General features: G+C 59.6%; 2 protein-coding genes across 5 annotated transcripts in view; one reads left to right on the forward strand and one right to left on the reverse strand.

The window, feature by feature from the left end:
* Positions 1-9,639, forward strand: part of ARHGAP45 (Rho GTPase activating protein 45) — a 14,480-nt gene extending 4,841 nt beyond the window's left edge. Inside the window, exons 3-23 of one of the 4 annotated variants that reach the window (XM_029216195.1) lie at positions 523-666; positions 859-943; positions 1,020-1,092; positions 1,280-1,346; positions 1,437-1,574; positions 1,689-1,753; positions 1,936-2,046; positions 2,121-2,201; positions 3,854-4,042; positions 4,277-4,414; positions 4,509-4,699; positions 4,819-4,943; positions 5,034-5,117; positions 5,251-5,355; positions 5,468-5,640; positions 5,953-6,141; positions 6,236-6,373; positions 6,605-6,831; positions 6,914-7,124; positions 7,831-7,939; positions 8,311-9,638. In XM_029216195.1, coding sequence (XP_029072028.1) covers positions 523-666; positions 859-943; positions 1,020-1,092; positions 1,280-1,346; positions 1,437-1,574; positions 1,689-1,753; positions 1,936-2,046; positions 2,121-2,201; positions 3,854-4,042; positions 4,277-4,414; positions 4,509-4,699; positions 4,819-4,943; positions 5,034-5,117; positions 5,251-5,355; positions 5,468-5,640; positions 5,953-6,141; positions 6,236-6,373; positions 6,605-6,831; positions 6,914-7,124; positions 7,831-7,939; positions 8,311-8,672 — 3,005 coding nt within the window. In that variant the 3' untranslated portion in view covers positions 8,673-9,638. Of the gene's footprint in view, positions 1-522; positions 667-858; positions 944-1,019; positions 1,093-1,279; positions 1,347-1,436; positions 1,575-1,688; positions 1,754-1,935; positions 2,047-2,120; positions 2,202-3,853; positions 4,043-4,276; positions 4,415-4,508; positions 4,700-4,818; positions 5,118-5,250; positions 5,356-5,467; positions 5,641-5,952; positions 6,142-6,235; positions 6,374-6,604; positions 6,832-6,913; positions 7,125-7,830; positions 7,940-8,310 lie in introns of all 4 variants that reach the window. The other 3 variants (XM_029216194.1, XM_029216196.1, XM_029216193.1) reach the window with 3 other exon arrangements.
* A 2,543-nt stretch (positions 9,640-12,182) lies between these two features.
* On the reverse strand, positions 12,183-19,726 carry POLR2E (RNA polymerase II subunit E). Its single transcript, XM_029218630.1, has 7 exons — positions 19,629-19,726; positions 17,704-17,878; positions 14,152-14,267; positions 13,638-13,718; positions 13,136-13,194; positions 12,952-13,030; positions 12,183-12,825 (listed from the first exon to the last, which is right to left on the reverse strand). Exons 1-7 carry the CDS (start codon positions 19,683-19,685, stop codon positions 12,760-12,762), a joined length of 633 nt encoding a protein of 210 aa, XP_029074463.1. The 5' UTR covers positions 19,686-19,726; the 3' UTR covers positions 12,183-12,759.
* Positions 19,727-19,970: the final 244 nt, after the last annotated feature.

Raw genomic sequence — 19,970 nt, forward strand, 5'->3', positions numbered from 1 at the left:
AAATGACTTCTCCCCTGTATGCCTCAGTTTCCTCACCTGCAAAATGGGGGTGATGACAGCACCTGCCTCATGGGGTGGCTGGTCAGGAGAGAGTGAGGTAACGGGGTGTTTAAGCCCCAGTGCCCAGGCAGGCAGGGCTGGGAGAGAGCTGGACAGAGCCCTGAGAGTTTGGGGCAGGGAAGGGGCCAGGTGGGTTGCCTGGAGGAAGAGGCACCAGGACTGCAACTTGAAGGTCACTGGGAGTTTGTTTTCTGGAGGGACGAGGAAAGGGTGTTCTGAGCAGGACTGCCTAGACTGACATCTGACCTTTGATGACCCGGCCAGCAGTCGAGAGAGGGACAGTTCCTCACACACACACACACCTCCCAACGAGGTCACACACTGAGCCTCAGGCAGTTATCTTCTCCCACCTTGGCCTCAATTTCCCCACCCGGGGACAGGAGTTCTGACGAGGGTTAGGGTTAGGTGGTTAGGTGGGCAGGCTTTCCTTCCCTCCCTGCTCATACCCCCTCTGCCCGGCAGACCTCCTAGAGGCCCGCCGGCCGCTTGCCCATGAGTGCCTGGGTGAGGCCCTCCGCGTGATGCACCAGGTCATCTCCAAGTACCCACTGCTGAACACCGTGGAGTCGCTCACAGCTGCCGGCACCCTCATTGCCAAGGTCAAAGGTCAGCCAGGACAGGGCAGCAAGGGCTTTCTGTCTGGGCAGGCTTCCTGAAGGAGGGGACGTTTGAAGTGGGTTTTGAAGGATGCACAGGAGTTTGATGGGCACAACAACTCCAATGCTCCCCCTTCAGTTAGTTGCACAGGTGGTCACCTCCCAGACTGGGCCAACCCCTCTCGTCCTTGTCTGTCCCCAGCCTTCCATTATGAGTGCAACAATGATTCGGACAAGCAGGAGTTTGAGAAGGCCTTGGAGACCATCGCAGTCTCCTTCAGCAGCACGTGAGTGTGGGGGTGGGGAAGGGTGGCAGAGGGTGGGGACCCATGTGCCTCTTGACACTTGCCCCCTGCCCTGCAGTGTGTCCGAGTTCCTCATGGGTGAAGTGGACAGCAGCATCCTCCTCTCAGTGCCCCCTGGGGACCCGGGCCAGGTGAGCAGGGATGGCCTGGGTGCTGCACGGGGTCAGGCTGGCAGGGCGGATGAGTACCCCCTGCCCGCTCTGTGGACCGTGGTCTCCCGCTCTGTCCGGGGGGGGGTGGGCGGTGACTGTCTCCTGCAGGGTGGGCATCAAACAGTACCCAGCCCGGACTGGACTCACCTGTCTCCCTCTGGTACAGTCAATGGAGAACCTGTATGGACAGGGGAGTGAGGGTGCCCCCCTCAGCAGTGAGGACTGTGATGAGGGTGAGTCTCTGAGCCTAGGGGTGGAGGGCTGAGGACGGAAGGAATGGTGGGCTGGGGAGGAGCCCGGGCTGAGAGGTGTCTGTCCCGCAGGCTGCCTCTCCCCGGAGGCGGTGGACACGCTGCTGCAGCGCTGTGAGGGGGGTGTGCACGCCGCGCTGCAGTACGCCAAGAACATGGCCAAGTACATGAAGGACCTCATCGGCTACCTGGAGAAGCGGAACGCGCTGGGTGCGAGCTGGGGCCCGCGGGGCGGGGTCTGGCTGGAAGGCCCCTCCCCTCACCCCTGCGCTCACACCCCTCCCCTCACCTCACCCCTGCGCTCACATCCCTCCCCGCCTGCAGAGATGGACTTTGCCAAAGGCCTGCAGAAGATCGTCCAGAACTGCAGACAGAGCGTCATGCAGGAGGTGGGGAACTCGAGGGAACGGGGCGGGGCCCCTCAGGCCTGGGTGTGTTTCGCCCCTCAAAGATGGGCCAAAGGCAAGGGGTTTCCCATCTCTGCAAGGGCAGCTGAGGGCGCTGGGGAGGCGGCAGGGCTTCCACGAGGGCGCCTGTCCCACCCCCGTGACTGCCGACCCCGCCCCCACAGCCGCACATGCCCCTCCTGTCCATCTACTCGCTGGCCCTGGAGCAGGACCTGGAGTTCGGCCACGGCCTGGTACAGGCGGTGGGCACTCTGCAGACCCAGACCTTCGTGCAGGTAGGCTTCGCCCTGGAGGGTGGGTGGGGTGAAGGGTGCCCGGGTCTCCATCACACCCGTCTCCCCACCCCCAGCCCCTGAACCTGCGGCGGCTCGAGCACGAGAAGCGCAGGAAGGAGATCAAGGAGTCTTGGCACCGCGCCCAGAGGAAGCTGGTACCGCGGGGCGGCAGGGCTGGGAGGGGGCAGGGCGGGCCGGCTCGCGCATGCGCAGTCCCCTGGTGCACTCCCGGGTGGTCCTTTCCCGAGTTTTGCGGACACCTGGCAGAGTGCCCTGTGCCCGCGTGGGGCTCGCTGTGGCGTCACAGGTTGGAGCGGGTCCTGCCTCCCAACTGCTCCAGCCCCATTACCTGCAGCTGCAGCAGGAGAGGCCCTGGCCCGGGGCCCCCATCACTGTGACGGGTCAGATGTCCGGAGGGACCGGGTCACCCGTGGCCGCCAGGAGCAGGCCTGGGTTGGAGGGAAACTGAGGCTCTCAGGTCTGGTGGGTGCTCCAGGTTCCTCTGTGTTGCTCTTTTCCCACCTCTCTTTTGGGCTGTTCCAAAGGCACTAGCAATCTTTTGCACTGCTCTTTAGGCCTGCTAACAGGGTCTGCAGTGCAAAGAGCCCCCACGGCCCCTGCTCCAGCTAGTGGTGTCCTGTGGCATATCTGGCAAATGAGCCTCTCCCCCCTTTTCTACACCTGATGACAGCTTGCCGAGTACCCTGTTCTGCTTCTGGCCTTTTACACTCACCTCCATATCCAGGGACTGGCCCCATCTCACTCCATGTGAAACTCCTCCCTTTTTCTCAGCTACAAGTGCTCAGCTGCAGAGCCACAGGGCTTAGTTCACTAAATCCCTCTTGATGAACAGTTTAGTTGTTGTTGAGCTGTTGCTGTTTCAAACACCACTGCTGTGACGAGCTTGTGCCCCTGTTCTCAGACATGTGACCTAGCATTTATCTCAGATCAGTGCCCGAAAGGTAATGGCTGGGTCACAGATGTCATGAGCATAGAAGCTGACCTCCTGAGCCACAGCCATGCTTTTCCTCTTCTGTGAGCTCTAAGTTCATATCCTTTGCTCACCTTGGATTGGACAGTAGCCTGTTTCTTATTGACTTGCCAGAGCTCTTTACATGTTAGAGAATCCAGCCCTTGATGACATGTGTTACAAACTCCCCCACCCCCAGTTTATTGTTTTGACTTTTGATTTAACCTGTTGCCTGTTTTCCCAGTTGAAACCCATGATTGTTAGTAGCAGTCTTTTATGGTTTCTGGGTTCTGTGTCACTTATGGAAAGGCCTTCCCCATGCTATGTTTAAGAAATTCTCTCATGGTTTCTCCTAGTACTCATGTGAGCTCTTTTCTTTATGTTTAAGCTTCTGATCGTGTAGACTGTGAGGTGTGGCCCCCAGAAGGCCCACTGGGTTTTGACTAAGTGCTCTTCCTGCCAACCCTGAGGGTGCCTGACTTCCTGTCTGAGCAGCCTCACTGTTCTCATCTCTGAGACAGGAAATGAAAGAGATAGAAGCACAAGTCGCTCTGGCAGGTGTGGGTGTAGGTGTCAAGAGGATGATGTAGTTGGTGTCTCCTTCAGAGCTTAGCTGTGCCTCAGCTTCCCTGGCTGTGAAATGGGCATGCCAGATACTGGCTCCTCCCTGGGTCGCCCCTTAGGTGTCACCTCCTGTCCTTCCACCACTGGTTCTTGGGCGGGGGCCTCTGTTTGCTTGACTGGCCATGGGATTCTGGCCCAAGGGATGGGGGTGGCAGAGGTCCCTAACGCGGTCTCTGGCTGATGGTGCTGGTCTGGTCCTTCCCATGTCCACAGCAAGAAGCAGAGTCCAATCTGCGCAAGGCCAAGCAGGGCTACGTTCAGCGCTGCGAAGACCACGACAAGGCCCGCTTCCTAGTGGCCAAGGCGGAGGAAGAGCAGGTGGGCGCTGGCCCGGGTGCAGGGGGCGTGGCCTCCAAGACCCTGGACAAGAGGCGGCGCCTGGAGGAGGAGGCCAAAAACAAGGTGAGGGCGGGTCAGGGGGCAGGAGGTGCGGGACAAGACCCATGGTGTCAGGGCCTGACCTGTGCAGGATTGCCCACTGCCAGGCCTTTGTCTGGGCTATGCCTCCTGCCAGGAATGCCCTCCTGTCCTTTTGTGCCTGGCTGATTTCCGTGTGGGGCCTGAAGATGCCCTGAGGGCTGAACCCCAGGCTGAGGCCTCTCTGGGCACCCCGCCCCGCCCCCACCCCCACCCCAGGCGGAGGAAGCCATGGCCACATACCGCACGTGCGTGGCAGACGCTAAGACGCAGAAGCAGGAGCTTGAGGACACCAAGGTGACAGCACTCCGGCAGATCCAGGAGGTCATCCGGCAGAGCGACCAGACCATCAAGTCGGTGAGCACCGTGCTCCCACCCCCAGCCCCCGCCGCTGCCCGTCCAGCCTCAGGACCTCCAGCACTTAGGGCCCCTCCCACCTGCCTGCCCGTAGGCCACCATCTCCTATTACCAGATGATGCACATGCAGACGGCCCCGCTGCCTGTGCACTTCCACATGCTGTGCGAGAGCAGCAAGCTGTACGACCCAGGCCAGCAGTACGCCTCCCACGTGCGCCAGCTGCAGCGCGGCGAGGAGCCAGACGTGCACTACGACTTTGAGCCCCACGTCTCCGCCAACGCCTGGTACCCTGCCGTCTGCGCATGCCCGGGGGAGCCGGACTTCCCTCCTGAGGTGGGGGAGGGGGCAGTGAGCCTCAGTGACCCCCATCGTGGCCCCTTATTTTGGCTACTGGTCCCACCAGGTCCCCGGTTTTGCGCGCCCGAAAGAGCAGCTTTAACATCAGCGATGCTGCGGTGGCGGAGGCCGCGGCCTGCCCCCCAGAGGAAGGTGGGCCCGGCGGCGGGGAGCTTGCCAAGGAGCGCAGGGGTGAGTGTCCGGCAGGGGCGGGGGCGGGCGCGGGCCCCCTGCAGCCCCCCTGCAGCCCCCTTCAGCCCTTCACTGGGGACAACTTGGCAGGTGGGCGCGGACACCAGGTGCACAAGTCGTGGCCGATCGCCATCTCAGACTCTGACGCCAGTCTGGACCCCAGCCCTGGCTCAGGTGAAGGGGCCTGGCCGGCAGGTGGGGGGGTGGGGGGCTCACAGAGCTGCCGCCCCCGCCCCCAGGTTTCAGCGGGCTCATTGTGCAGCCGGGGGCCTTTGGGGGAGTCTCTGACAACCCGTTTCCTGCTCAGGGGACTTTAAGAAGTTCGAGCGCATGTCTTCCAGTGGCACCATGTCGTCCAGCGAGGAGCTGGCCGACCAGGAGAGCAGCACAGGCGCATCAGCCTTTGACCAGGGTGAGGGGACCCCTGGGCGGGGCAGCGGGGAGAGGGGGGTTTGGACTCTCTCTGTGCGCCTGGCCCTGACCTGCCTCGGTAACACTGACCACCTGCCCCCCACCCCCACCAGATGATCTCAATGGCATGGCCCCGGAGCTGCCTGTGGCCATGCCCAGCGGGCCCTTCCGCCATGTGGGGCTGTCCAAGGCGGCCCGTACCCACCGGCTCCGGAAGCTCCGCTCGCCAGCCAAGTGCCGGGAGTGCAACAGCTACGTGTACTTCCAGGGCGCCGAGTGTGAGGAGGTGAGTGGCAGTCCCGGGGGAGCCAGGCACCTGCATGTGCGCCCTCAGGACGGTGCCATGCAGAGCGCTGGAGGGAAGTGAAGCCAGGAGCACTTGCAGTCTCCTGGGCTCAGCCAGTGCTGAGGGAACCAGAGGGCCGTGGGAGCAGCCCAGGCTGCACTGGTGACAGGGGCACGTCTCCCAACCAGAAGGGGTGAAAGCTGCCCTGTAGGGGGGTGATGAGAGCGGCGGGGGTCGCAGTGGAAGGGGGAGCCGCGACCTGTGCGGAGCTGGGGCACCAGGAAGGTCTGCTCACTCCTTGCCTGCCCCCAGTGCTGCCTGGCCTGCCACAAGAAGTGCCTGGAGACCCTGGCCATCCAGTGTGGCCACAAGAAGCTGCAAGGCCGCCTGCAGCTCTTTGGCCAGGACTTCAGCCAGGCCGCCCGCAGCACCCCGGACGGTGTGCCCTTCATCGTCAAGAAGTGTGTCTTCGAGATCGAGCAGCGGGCGCTGCGCACCAAGGTGACCGCCGCGGGCACAGCTGCGGGGGCTCCAGCCGAGGGGCCATGCAGGGAGGGGAGGGGCGTGGGCCCAGACTGACTGCGGGCTCCCACAGGGCATCTACCGGGTCAATGGGGTGAAAACACGTGTGGAGAAGCTGTGCCAGGCCTTCGAGAACGGCAAAGAGCTGGTGGAGCTGTCGCAGGCCTCGCCCCACGACATCAGCAACGTCCTCAAGCTCTACCTGCGCCAGGTGAGACAGATGGGGACAGAGCAGAGCAGATCCTGGGCTGGACCTGAGCTTGGTGGGGGGCGTGGCCAGCTCTAAGCAGGGTTGTGGTTGCTAGGCCAGGGGCGTGGTCAGTAAGGGTGGGCGGGACCGGTGGCTGTCAGGGGCGGGGCTGCTACTAGGGGCGGGGACAGTGCAGGATGGATGGCGTGGGGCCAGGCCCACTGACCCCCACACCTAACCGTCACCCTGCAGCTGCCTGAGCCACTCATCTCCTTCCGCCTCTACCATGAGCTTGTGGGGCTGGCCAAGGACAGTCTGAAGGCAGAGGCCGAGGCCAAGGCGGCAACCCGAGGCCGGCCGGATGTCACGGAGAGAGAGGCTGTGGCCGTGGCCATGGCGGGCCGGCTGCGGGAGCTCCTGCGGGACCTGCCGCCAGAGAACTGGGCCACGCTGCAGTACCTGATGCGGCACCTGCGCAGGTGAGGGCTGGCCAGGCCGGGGTCAAGGGCGGCAGGGTCCCGGGAGCCGCTCACACCTGCTCCTGCATCCTCTGACCCCCAGGATCGTGGAGGTGGAGCAGGACAACAAGATGACACCGGGGAACCTGGGCATTGTGTTTGGGCCCACGCTGCTGCGGCCCCGGCCCACTGAGGCCACCGTGTCCCTCTCCTCCCTGGTGGACTACCCACACCAGGCCTGCATCTTGGAGACGCTCATCACCCACTACAGCCTGGTCTTTGAGGAGGAGCCCAAGGTGGCATCTGGGTGCCAGGTGAGGGTTGTCCACCCTGGGCGGGGGGTGTAGGGCTCTGTGAACATCATGGGGGCCGGGAATCTCACTCACCCACAGCAGGATTAGACAGAAAGAAGGGCTGGGAGATGTCTGGCTCGGACGCGGCCAGAGCCCCGTCAGGGGCACCCAAGGCATCTTTTGAGTAAAGAACTGGATGAAGTGTGGGTTCAGATCTGTGGATGGAGCCCCAGGCAGTGCAGAGGCCCTTCGGCCTTCCCCCACGTCCCCTGGAGCTCACATCAGAACGCACTAGACCCGCCGTCCTGCCCCTTCTCCCATTTCCCATCTCTGTGCCGCCTACAGCACCTGCTCTGGGTCCAGCCTGCTGCTCTCCTCAGCCGACAGGCCTTGTTTCTGTTCGCTTCCAGGCAGCACCAGCTCCCACGCTCAGTCCCCACTGTGCGTCTTTAACCCCTCATCTGGCATCTCTGGCTGTGGAGGTGACACGCCTGGGTGTGGCCTCAGGACAGTGGCTCCCTCGCTGGAGTCCATGCAGGGCCTGCCTCAGCCGTTCAGGCCAGGGCCTCTGCCCGCTTTGGACGAGCTCAGCCTGCTCGTGACTTGGGATCCGGGGGCCTCACGTGCTCAGCTGCAGCGGGTGTTAAGTTTTTAGGGTTTAACAAGACAGAAAAATGGAATGTGGCCAGAACTGTGGAGCTCCCTGACCTCTATTCCGCCTCTGCAGGATGTGACGTCCAACCAGGGGGCCGAGGTGGTGGTCCAGGAGCCGTATCCGGAGGCCAGCGGGGGCGTGGCCTCACCCCTGCCGGAGGAGGCTGAGGATGGGGGCCTTGGTGAGTAGTGGGCCCAGGCAGCAGATGACACAGTGGGTCCACCTCAAGGGCTGCATCCCGGTTTGTCTCCCATGGAGACCATGAGTGTCACCTGCTTTTTCACTGTCTTTAACGTGTTACAAACTCTTGCAAAGAGACACCCTTTCGAGGTGTTTTTTCCAACGCCGAGAAATGGGCACCCCGAAGTGGAAACGAACCCAGTGTCTGAGACCCTGCACCTCCGCCTGACCCGGGAGGGTTCTAAAGGGGGAGCCGGGCCTGCTGGGGGGAGGCGGACGCCCAGTCCTCCACCCAGTGCCCCCCACCCTGCTCACAGGCTGTCCATCTGTCCCTCTCTCTCTGTCCCTGTCTCTCTCCCTTGGACTTTCCAGAACCCCACATTGCCTCCAATGACTCCGACTCAGAACTGGAGGAGGCCTCGGACCTGCCATCCCTGGCGGGTGGGGCGGCCCTGCACCGCCTTGGCTTCCTGGAGAAGTTGGGCGGCGTGGAGGGCGGCCGGGACAGCCGCAGTGGCAGTGAGGAGCAGCTGGGCACTGCTACCGGGGAGGAGGAGGATGGGCCCGGGCCTGGGGTCTGGGAGGACCTTGGGGAGGAGCCGGCCCAGCGGCTCGCCGAGCACAATACCAACCAGTGCAACAACGTGGCTGTGGCCCGTCTGCCAGCCGTGAGGCTCCGTGGCGGGCGGCTGGCAGGGGGCGTGGGCTGGGAGAGGCGGCCAGAGTTCGTGTAGCTGGGGCAGCGGGCAGGTCTGCTCCAGGCTCCTGTCCCTGTGGACATGTCACCGAGAGGCCTCTCCTTCCGCCCACAGCGGCGAGGGCATCACTGGCCAACTTTTCCAGAAGCTTCTGCCCGCGCTGCTCCGCACGCCCACCAGGCCCCACTCCTCTGAGCTGGGGGATTCTGCTCTTGGAGTCGCCCCGGCTGTGATGCAGGGACCCTGCCCACCCTGGCGCTGGGCCGTGGAGGCCGCACGGCAGCTGGGAGGAGGGCTGGACGCCTTAGCGGATGGTGGGCAGGCAGCCTTGGGATGCCCTGGCTTTTACGGAAAACTGGGTTTGGATACCTGGGGCTGAGGATGCAGTGAAGTTCCACGATGGAGTTCTTTGACAGGCACATTCCTTTTGCATAAAATAAAGTCTTTAACCTCAGCCTGTCTTCTCTGGCAGCAGTGGCCTAGCGACCCAGACACACAGGGCACTAAGCGCCATCCCCAGCTCCTCGCTGGGCTTGAGGGGCAGGGCAGGGAGCTGTGAAAAAGAAATTCCACCACAAGGCAGCCCCGTCGGGCGCGGGAGCCCAGGTGGCCATGGGGCCCAATTCCCATTGACTCCTGACTCGGGCCGCCAGCCCCCGGTGGCTCCCGAGCACTGAGGTGTGGCTGCTGTGCTGAGGAGCCGCAGCTGAAATCTACTTGCGCCAAAGGCCTCTGGAAGACAGCGGCCACCACGTGGAACGGCACAGCGAGGAAGAGGCGAACACCCCTCACCCAGCTCAGAGGCCCCAGTCGGGTTTATCCCAGAGGGCTGGGGCCAGCTCAGCAGAGACACAACTATTCGTTTGAGGAATTAGATGGAATTCACACCCAGTCATGGTAAAAGCTGCTGGGCCTCCATTCCTGATACAGAACAGCTCACCCCAAACTTCAGTCCCCCACCCAGGCTTAGATAAGACCCACTGTGGCAGTCAGGGCGCTTTGCCCCTGCACACGCTTCCTAAGAGTGAGCGGGGGGGGGGGGGGGGAAAGCAGCCAGCAAACTACCAATGTGTTTTGCAAACAGAGATAGGGGGCGGGGGGGGGGGGGGGGGGGGGGGGGCACACCCTCTTGGTTACATGTGGCCTGTGGCCACTTCTGCCCTGTAGAGCTGAGCAACCGTAGCAGGGCCACCTGGCCAGCAAAGCCAACATATTGACCGTCTGGCCCTTTACAGCAAAACTTTGCTGACCCCGATCTATGTTTTTTTAAAAAATGCTCAGAAGAATGAGCAAATATTAACATTTCAGAGTGCTCAGCAGGACAGGTAACGGCAAGAAAGCGCCCCACTGTCAGGTGCCAAAGCATCTCTAAAGAGCCTGGCGGATCGTGCCACACAACTTCACAGGTTGCGCCACCTTCAGACAAGGCTGGCCCAGGCTCACAACATGTCCTGGTGGCCGGAGTGGGGGACTGGGGGTGCTGCGTGAAAGCCAGCCCCTGCCTCCAGACCCGGGGGGGCCCACTTCCTGAAGCCCCGAGGCAGGCAGGTGTCAGGACCAATCTCAGGGACTCAGAACAGGCTGTGCGTGGTGGCGCAGGCAGGCAGAACTGGTGCCCCAGCAACAAGCAGGGGACCCCAAAGGGGAGCTGGTGCCACTGGATGAAGGGCGTAAGGGGCATCCACACCTCGCACCTGAGACCCCGCACCCGGGGACAGGTCTGTGCCCAGCTGGGAGAACAAGCACCCTAACCAGGAGCAGAAAGCATTTTCAGGGAATCAGTGAGTTGATTTTACAATTCATTTGCAAGAATCGATACTCAAGAACAGCCAAGACAATTTTTTAAAACTGTAAATTATACATATTTACCATTTTTGCCACTTTAAACCTCACAGTTCACAGGCACTAAGCAACTTCACATCGTCGTGCAACCATCTTCACCATCATCTCCAGAACTTTCTCATCTTCCCAAAGGGAGACTCTGTCCCCGTGAAACCCTGACTCCCCATCCCCTCCCCCTCCACCTGCTTCCTGTCTCTGTGGACCTGATTCCTTTAGGGACCCCTGTGAGTGGAATCGGACAGGATTCATCCGTCCGTGTCTGGCTCCTTTTGGCCAAGATCGTTTTGGAAAACGATATATGTCTATCTGGGGGAAAGGGGAGACCTGTTCTCCTATCAGATGTAGTATAAAACTAAGATTTTAAAACCTAAATTCATCAATGGAAAAGAAGAGGATCTCAACACAGACCCACATGAATCTGTGCGTTCACTACGAGAGTGGCAACTCAAGGCAGTGAGGAGAGCACCTTTGGTTCTTCACCAAACAGCATCAAGACCGCTGTCTGGGGGAGAGTGACAGCCCCAAGTCATATGATGCCCAGAAGTAAATCCCAGGATTCGAGTCTTATGTATAAAGGCTACAAGGGGCTAGCTAAGAAATACAAAAGGTGGGAAAACATTTTTGTAAAGCGTATATCTAATAAGACACCTGAGCCTAGAATATATAAAGAACCCCTAAAACTCGGCAGAGACAACCCAGTTAAACAAGGGGCAAAGGACCTGTGCACAGACACGTCTCCGAGATGACCGTCGGGTGGCCGGCGAGCCGGGGAAAGGTGCTCACCACCCTCAGCATCAGACAAGTGAATCTGAACCACAGCGACTCACCCCCCGCCGCGATTTGGTGAGGAGGTGGAGACGCGAACAGGAACCGGGGCAGCCGCAGCGGAGACAGCCTGTCTCTCCAAAGGAAACAAGAGCTTCTGCAGGACCCAGCAATTCTACTCCGAGGCACACCCACAGCCAGAGAAATAAACACAACCACACCACCTCGCACCTGGATGCCCACAGCAACATGACGCACAGTCGCCAAAAAATGGAAACAGTCCATCAACTGAAGAATGAACACGTGTCCCTCCACACACGGGAACATCACTCGGCCGTGAAAAGGGGTGAAGCCCTGACACTCCTACAACGTGGACAAACCGTGAGAACACGATGCTCCATAAAAGAAGCCAGACACAGAAGGACCCACGGTGTGTGATTCCACTGATGGGAAACGTCCAGAACAGGCAGATCCACAGACACAGATTCGTGGCTGTCAGCGGCTGGGGGCAGGGGGGCGGTGACTGCTGACAGGGACAGGGTTTCTTTTTAGGAGGGTGGAATGTTCCAAAACTGACTGTGGTGATGGGTGCCCGATTGTGCATATACTAAGAATCATGGCACCGTACACTCTAAATGGGTGAACTGTATGGTATATAAATCCTACTTCAATGAAGCTATTAAACAAAACCACAGAACTGCGCTTAGCCTGGGTAGGAGGCCTCTGAAATTAGTAGAGGGAAAAGGGGGTAGTTTGATCCCAAACTTCTATGCAAGAAAAGCACCAAGAAGCAAAGCTGAAGGCGGCACTGGAGCCCCTCCCTCACAGCTCCACCAGGGGGAAGTGGGCCAAGACCCCGCTGAGGGGACAGAAGCCCGAGCAAGGCTGCTCACAGCAAACCGGGCAGACATTCCACCTTGGTCTTTCAGACAAGTGAACTTATTTACTCAAGATGTTTTTAATTCGTTAAGATACCCAGCATTCCGTAGCAATCGGTCTCACTCCCCGCTGCCCTTGGAGCACCCAGACAAGCAGCATCAGGGCCGCTGTGTGGGGGACACGGCGACAGAAGCCCGGGAGGAGCTCGGGGCCACCCTGCGGTATCCTGTCCCCTCCCAAAGCACCATCAGGTGGGATCCAGGGTGGGGCTCAGCGTCCAGGAGCCCAGGAGAGGCCACGGGGACCCTCAGGCCAGGAAAGGCAGGCCCAAGGCGGGCCACCCTGCGGCCCAGGGGAGCAGAGGCAAGGTTCCCAGGAGGAGCGGACTCCCCCGGACAGCCGGCCACCACACTCCCAGCCTGGTGGGTCGTCACAGCCCATCTTTCCATCCCCCGGGGGACTTGCCGAGAGAGGGGGGGCAGCCAGCAGTGTGACCTGTCTGTCGCATGAGCTGGGTGCACAGGCTGGATGTGAGCTCCCTCCAGAGCACGTAATAGGCGGGGCTCACTCACAGGGCTGGGACGGCCGCCCACACCCGGCCCTCGGCGCCCTCTCGCCTCATCTGTCTGTCGGGCCGCTACTGCACCAGCCGGTAGGTGATGTACCTGCCTGCAGTCTCGCTGGGCCGGATGATCTTCACCACCTGCAGAGGCAGGAAAGCAGGTGGGCTGGCTCCCGGGACCCGGGGTCCCTCCTGCCCTGCTCAGAAGCCTGGGCTCTGAAGGGGGCTGGAGGTGGGCCCAGCTCCTCCCTGGGAGGGGCTTCTCACCTGCCCTCGCTTTATCCCAAAGTAACGTGCCACGGGGTCTCCTGCCTGGATCCTGGGCAGCTGGTTCTCTCGGAGTTTACTGAGAAGCAGGTCAGGGAAAAGGCCTTGCTGGACTGACTGGGGGTGTTGTGGGAAGAGCTGTAGGGGAGAGGAGCCGGGCCCGGCCGGGGGCCAGAAAGGATACTACCGGGCCAGCAACTCCGTCACCTCCTCCTTGGTCATGACAACGTGCTCTGGGACCAGCTGTGAGAAGAGAACCTGGGTCTCCACAGGGCTGCGACAGACCCCACAGGCCCTCCAGAGGAGGGGTGCAACGTGGGGGCCCCAGGCATCTGCACAAGTCCTGACTCCACACTGTGACGGGGGTCCTGGAGCCTACACCCCTAGCCGTGCAGATGGGCCGCAGGGCACAATCCCGGAGCTCCGAGGCTCCTGGGGACATGCAGATTCCACCCATCCCAAGCTCCTGACTCTGCAGGCTGAGTGGGCCTGGGAACCTGCCCTCCTAGCAAGGCCCCAGCTGCTCCTGGCCCAAGGGCCACACACTGAGACCCCGGCCCACCTTCTTTCCACCATGAAGGGGCTCCCGGACTCGCCTCCCCAAGACCTGGATGTTCGCCAACCCCGAACAGGTGAGGGGCCTGGGGGGCAGGAAGCGGGTCTCCAGTCTCGTCCTCCACCCGTACCTCATGCTCCGTGATGTTGATGAGCAGCTCCTGCTGCAGAAACTGCTCCAGGATGTACTTGGGGGCCATGTCGACCAGGGACTGGAAGAGACACCGACCCTCAGGCACAGCTGAGGCGGCCACCCGCCCCCTGCGCTGGCCCCGGGCCCACCCACCACGCCCTTCCTGGCAGGCAGCTGGCACCCGGGAAGCTGCGCGGGTCCTGCGTCACACATCAAGAAAACCCACCTCAGTGGGTAGGGTTTCCACTTGCGGAGAGGCCCACCCCGCCCCTCCCAGGCATTCAGCACATTACCGAGGCCTCGGTCTCACTGCAAGAAGGGTGAGGGCCCGTCTGTCAAAATGCTCCCACGGTTGCCGGGAGCTGGTGCAGCAACCCCTCCCTGGACCCCACAGCCTGTGTCCCCTTGTTCACACGGGGACAAAGGTGCTCGCCAGTTGCCCATCCCAACCACCAGCCTCCACTTAGGCCAGTCCAACCCACAGCCGGGGACCAGAGGCGGCGGGCACCCACCTGCTTGGCGGAGGGTGTCATGCCCTGCTGTACCACAATGAGGGCCCGCGTGATGTTCTCCTCCTGCATCCGCTGGCAGTACACCTTGATGGTCTTGATGCCCACCTTGGGCTCCTCTGCAGACCAAGTACAAGCTGGTGGACGCTGGCCGCCCCCCACCGCCCTCTGCCCGGCACCTGTCTAGCCCACCCCTGCCAAGGCGCTGCAGTGCCGCTCCCCCACTGGGGCCTCGGCCTCCCGTTTGCGGAGTGAGAACCCGGCTGCCAGTCCCAGAACGGGGTGCTGGTTGCCTGCATGTCACGTGGGAGCTGAAAGGTGCCCTGGGCCCCGGACCTAAGGGACCTCTTTCTGGAAGTGGGGTCTGGGAGTCTGGGTCTGCGCGGTGCCTCAGCGGTTCTGAGGTTCGGGAAGTCCCAGACTAAGCAGTTTGTTTAGTCCAGGGGCCCACGAGACAAGGGCTGGGGTGTTCAGAGTTGAGTGGAGGCGAGATGACCCGGGGAGCACGGTCCCAGCACAGAGACAGCCCACCCAGCTCCTCGTTGCCAGCACCGGGGGTCCTCACAGTCTCGGCAGCACGCAGGGCCTGGGGCCTGACACGAGAGAACGGCTGGACCCTAGTAGCCCAGCAGGTTGGCGGCTGGGGCAGCCCCGGAGTCCGCGTGCAGCACGTCCGCTGCCTCTCGCCATTCTCCTCACACCCCACTCCACCGACCGGCAGTGCCCTGTCCCCGAAGTCCCTCTGTTGGAGTCCTGACCCCCAGGAACCTCAGAATGAGACTGTGTTTGGAAATGGGGTCTTTAAAAAAGTAATTACGGTAACACAAGGTTGTGAGGCTGGGGTCCTTAAGAGATCAGGACACAGACACACAGGAAGGGACGAGCATGTGAGGACACAGGGAGAAGACGGAGGTCTACACACCAGTGAGAGGCCCCCAGCGCTGGGAGAGAAGCACTGTCTATGCCCCTGGTCTGTGGGGTTTTGTTATAGCAGCCGTGCAAACTAACACAGGCAGGGACCTCAACCCTGTGCCACGGCCCATCTGAGACAGCAGGACACCCCCACTGTCAGTAAAGACCAGGAAGTGAAGTGGCCCCACCCCCGAGATGGCACCACGGGAGGCACGTGCTTAGGCACCAAAGTCTACAATAAATACGTTTCACACACAAGGGACACTCTTCTTAAAAGTGCCACCTAGATTCATCCCAGGGTCACAAGGTTGCTTCAATATATGCAAATCAATGTGATACACCACATCAACGAAAGGAAAGACAAAAACCACACGACTGTCTCAACAGATGCAGAAAAAGCATTTGATAAAATTCAGCATCCATTCATGATAAAAATTCTTATGAAAGTGGGTATAGAGGGAATATATCTCAACATAAAAAAAGCAATTCATGGATCCACAGCTAAAACCCAGCACAAATTACCCATGACATTTTTCACAGAACTAGAACAAATACTCTTAAAATTTACATGGAACCACAGAAGACCCAGAATTGCCAAAGCAATCCTCAGGAAAAAGAAAAAAGCAGGAGGCATAACTCACCCAAACTTACAATAATACTACAAAGCTACAGTTTTCAAAACAGCATGGTATTGACACATAAACAGACATGGATCAATGGAACAGAATAGAGAACCCAGAAATAAACCCACACAGCTACGGTCAATTAATCTTCGACAAAGGAAGCAAGAATGTACACTGGGGAAAAGACAGTCTCTTCAGCAAGTGGTGTTGGGAAAGCTGGACAGCCACATGTAAATCCATGAAGTTAGACACTCCCTCACATCATATACAAAAATAAACTCAAAATGGCTCAAATATTTAAATGCAAAACATGAGGGGACTTCCCTGGTGGTCCAGTGGTTAAGAATCTACCTTCCAATGCAGAGGACGTGGGTTTGATCCCCAGTCAGGGGACGAAGATCCCACATGCCGTGGGGCAACTAAGCCCGTGCGCCACAATAGAGGCCTCACGCACCTTAGCTAGAGAGCCTGCGTGCCGCAAACCACAGAGCCCACGCACTCTGTAGCCTACACGCCACAACTACAGAGCCCATGTGCCCTGGACCCTGCATGTCACAACTACAGAAGAGAAAACGCGCATGCCACAACTAGAGAGAAGCCCACGCGCCGCACTGAAGAGCCTGTGCACTGCAACGGAAGATCCCGCATGCCTCAATGAAGATCCCACATGCTGCAACTAAGACCCAACGCAGCCATAAATAAATAAATAAACAAACAAATAAATCTTAAAAACAAACAAACAAACAAAAACAACTAAAAACAGTGTTGCCATATGACCCAACAAGCCCACTCCTGGGCATATATCCAGACAAAACTATAATTCAAAAAGATACATGCACCCCAGTGTTCATAGCAGCACCATTCACCATTGCCGAGACATGCAAACAACCTAAATGTCCAGATGAATGGATAAAGAAGATGTGGTATATATATACAATGGAACACTACTCAGCCATCAAAAAGAATGAAATACTGCCATTTGCAGCAACATGGATGGACCTAGAGATTACCAAACTATGCCAAGTAAGTCAGAAAAAGACAAATATCATATATCACTTATATGTGGAATCTAAAAAGATGATACAAATGAGCTTATTTACAAAACAGAAAGAGACTCCCAGACATAGAGAACAGATGTGTGGATGCCAAGGGGGAGGGGGCTGGGGGAGGGATGGATTGGGAGTTTGGGGTTAGCAAATACAAACTATTATTTGTAAGATGGATAAACAAGGTCCTACTATACAGCATAGGGAACTATATTCAGTATCCTGGGATTAAACCATAGTAAAAAAGAATATGAAAAAGAACATATATATATGTATGTATATATATTTATAACTCAGTCACTTTGCTGTATGGCAGAAATTAACACAACATTGTAAATCAACTGTACCTCAATAAAATAAATTTTTTTAAAAAGTGCCACCTGGGTCTGTTGAACAAGCATTTTCTGCCCACCCCTTTGATTCACGGCGCTGGGGTAGGCCCCCAAGGTGCTCATGACCCAACAAGGCCCCCTAACCTTTGGGGCTTTAGAGCCAGGCTGCCTCAGTGTAGGACGTGCAAAGACAGAGGAACACAGGGGTCCTGGGACACCCTTGGTGCTGGAGGGATTGTCTTCACTCAACCCAGGGCTCAGAGGGGGTTCCCAAAGAGGAGGCACTTGAGCTCAGTCACCAGCGACTATGGATGGACACTGACCAAGCAGGCGAGGGGGGAACCGGCAGGGACGAGACAAGGCAGGAGTCCTGCAGCAGCGCAGGAAGGGCAAGCACTGGGAGCAGAAGCTGGGCTGACGGGTGAGGGCAGGGAGGACCCAGGGGCCCAGCTGGGAGGCCTGTGATAACCTTGGTCAGAGAAAAGGGTTGAGGAAGAGAGAATGGGGAAGGTGACCGAGAAGAGGAAGCTGGAAAAGGAGTCCCCACAGCAAGGAGGGCAAGGGAGCAGAAGGATGAGAGCAGGCAGACTCTGGGTCACAAGGCAGGTGGCTGCTAAGAGCTGGCCCTGAGCTGCCCCTCACCTGGGAAGAAGACGAACATCTGGTCAGTGGGGTCATCGTTGTGGGCCACCAGCACCGTGAGGTCTGTGCGCCGAGGCCTCCCTTCACTGGGCTTGTCCCCAAACTGGGCCTTGAACTCCTCCAGCGTCTGGTCCAGCTCGTCCTGGGTCACCAGGTAGCCACGATCATGGCACAGCTGCAAAGAGAAAGGACCAGGTGACCCCAGGGCGGAGGGGGGACGGCAGCAAGAGCTCGGGGTAGGCGAGGTCACTGCGGAGGAGACTGGGACAGAGCTGGGACGTGAGGAGGGCTGTTGAATGCAGAGCCAGGCCCCAGGGTCTGGGGCAGACAGGGACGGCTGGCTGGGCAGACGCCGGTTGGAAAACCAGGCAAAGACCTGAGGGTCGGCAGTTCTAGGTCCTGCCTCAGAAACTGGGGCTCTGAGTGCGTGCACTAGATGAGGACCCAGACAAAGAAAGGAAGGTTGGAATCGCTACCCAGCCCAGCCCTGCCCTCACCCACTTTCCTCGGCCAAGTCTCCCTCCAGAGCCCTGGGTCTCCTCTCCCAGGGACCCCTGACACTGTCAGTCAGAAGCACAGTTGCTCCGGCCCTGTCTTTGGGCAGCTTTCCAAAGTGGCAGAGAGGCTGGGGGCCACCACCCGGCCTTAGCCCAGCAGGATTCCCGGGAGGGTGGGTGCTCTTGATCAAGGCCGCAAGCCTCCGTGGCATCACACTGGTCCCCTCCCACGGGGTGGATTAAAGAACGAGGCACACAGAGAACGCTGGTATGACCCGGCCCGGCCCGAGTAATTCAAAGTTGGTGGCTGGGACATCTAAGTAGCCACCAGACAGCGGTCAGACAAGCCCACCAGGGTTCCTTCCACCCCCACGACCCCGGGATTCCGTGATATGCACTTGAGGTGGTGCCGATAAGGCAGTCTGGGACCTGGGACCTTTTGCTGTAGCCCTTGCACCTGGGCAAATGTCTCCTCCAGCAACAAAACACCCAGAAACTATATCTAAGGGACTAGGAATAACTACGCACATGCGCAGTTGGGGCAAACAAGGACCAAGATACAAAAAGGCCAAGAAGAGAAAAAACAAAAACAACAAGAAAAACCATAAGGGCTTCCCTGGTGGCGCAGTGGTTGAGAGTCCGCCTGCCGATGCAGGAGACACGGGTTCGTGCCCCGGTCCGGGAAGATCCCACATGCCGCGGAGCTGCTGGGCCCGTGAGCCATGGCCGCTGAGCCTGCGCGTCCGGAGGGAGAGGCCACAGCAGTGAGAGGCCCACGTACCGCAAAAAAAAAAAAAAAAAAAAAAGGCCAAGAACCTAACTGCCACTTCTGAGGAGCCGGGAGCAAAAGCAGGGTACTGGGCATGATCCCTGCACACAGCACCACCAAGGGGGTGGGCAGACCCCTCCAAGCCACCCCTCCGGCCTGACCCCTGGACCCGTCCCCACCCTCACCCCATTTAAGACACCAGCTCGCCCTCCTTGGAGCAACGGCACCTGTTGCTTGTTTTCGCTCCTTCACGCTGCAGCACAAACTCCAATAAAGCCTGGCTTAAATTTCTCGTCTGGCCTGCTATCAATTTCTACTGATTAAGGAATTCAAGAACCCCGGCAGGTAACATCAGAACCTTCCATGGACACAAACACGCGCCGGCCTAGCGTCTGCCGTCCTCCCTCACTCCAGCTCGAGCGAGACCCTGACCCCCTCCCGGGGGGCTCTTGGACTCGCGACTCCGTCCCCCGCAAACCCCCGCCCCAGGGGCCCAGCCTGAGCCCGACCCCTCCGCTCCAGCCGCGCGGCCGGGGGTGGGGAAGCTCATTTCTACCTCCGGGCCTCGCACCCGCCGTCCGCACTCCGGCTGCTGCGTACCCGGCTCGCCTGGGGGAGCGAGGCTCGTTCTCACCGCGTTCGCCAAGCGCGCTGCTCACCTGCATGATGGTCTTGCGGATTTTCCACAGCCGGTACGTCTCCTCCTCATCGTCCATGGCTGCCGCCGCTTGCACTCACTGCGCCTGCGCCGAGCCCCGGTCAGGCCCCCTCACGTCGCCCTCCCCTTGCAGGGCTGTCGCCGGCGAATGCCTTAATGAAGCGACCTTCGGGAGCGGCAGCGCCAAAGGCAGCCCGAGCCTTACTAAAGCGACGGTTGGCTGCGCAAGAAGCGTGCGACCAGCACCGCCACCCGCGCCTCGGAAGTTCTCGCGAGGCTTTGACCGCAAGGCCCCTCGGGAGTTGTAGTTTCCGCTCAATGCTGGCCTGGGAGGGCCGTTTAG

Source organism: Monodon monoceros, unplaced genomic scaffold (assembly GCF_005190385.1).
Source record: "Monodon monoceros isolate NGI ecotype Baffin Bay Population unplaced genomic scaffold, NGI_Narwhal_1 Super_Scaffold_12, whole genome shotgun sequence".
NCBI lineage: Eukaryota > Metazoa > Chordata > Mammalia > Artiodactyla > Monodontidae > Monodon > Monodon monoceros.

Coding starts and splice junctions, on each gene's coding strand:
- POLR2E (XM_029218630.1), bottom strand. CDS start 19,685: ATGGACGATGAGGAGGAGACGTACCGGCTGTGGAAAATCCGCAAGACC. Junction 13,031..13,135: donor ACGGAGTTGCTGGCCCGGTA/GTATCCTTTCTG, acceptor CCTGCTTCTCAG/TAAACTCCGAGAGAACCAGC. Junction 12,826..12,951: donor TTGGGATAAAGCGAGGGCAG/GTGAGAAGCCCC, acceptor CTGCCTCTGCAG/GTGGTGAAGATCATCCGGCC.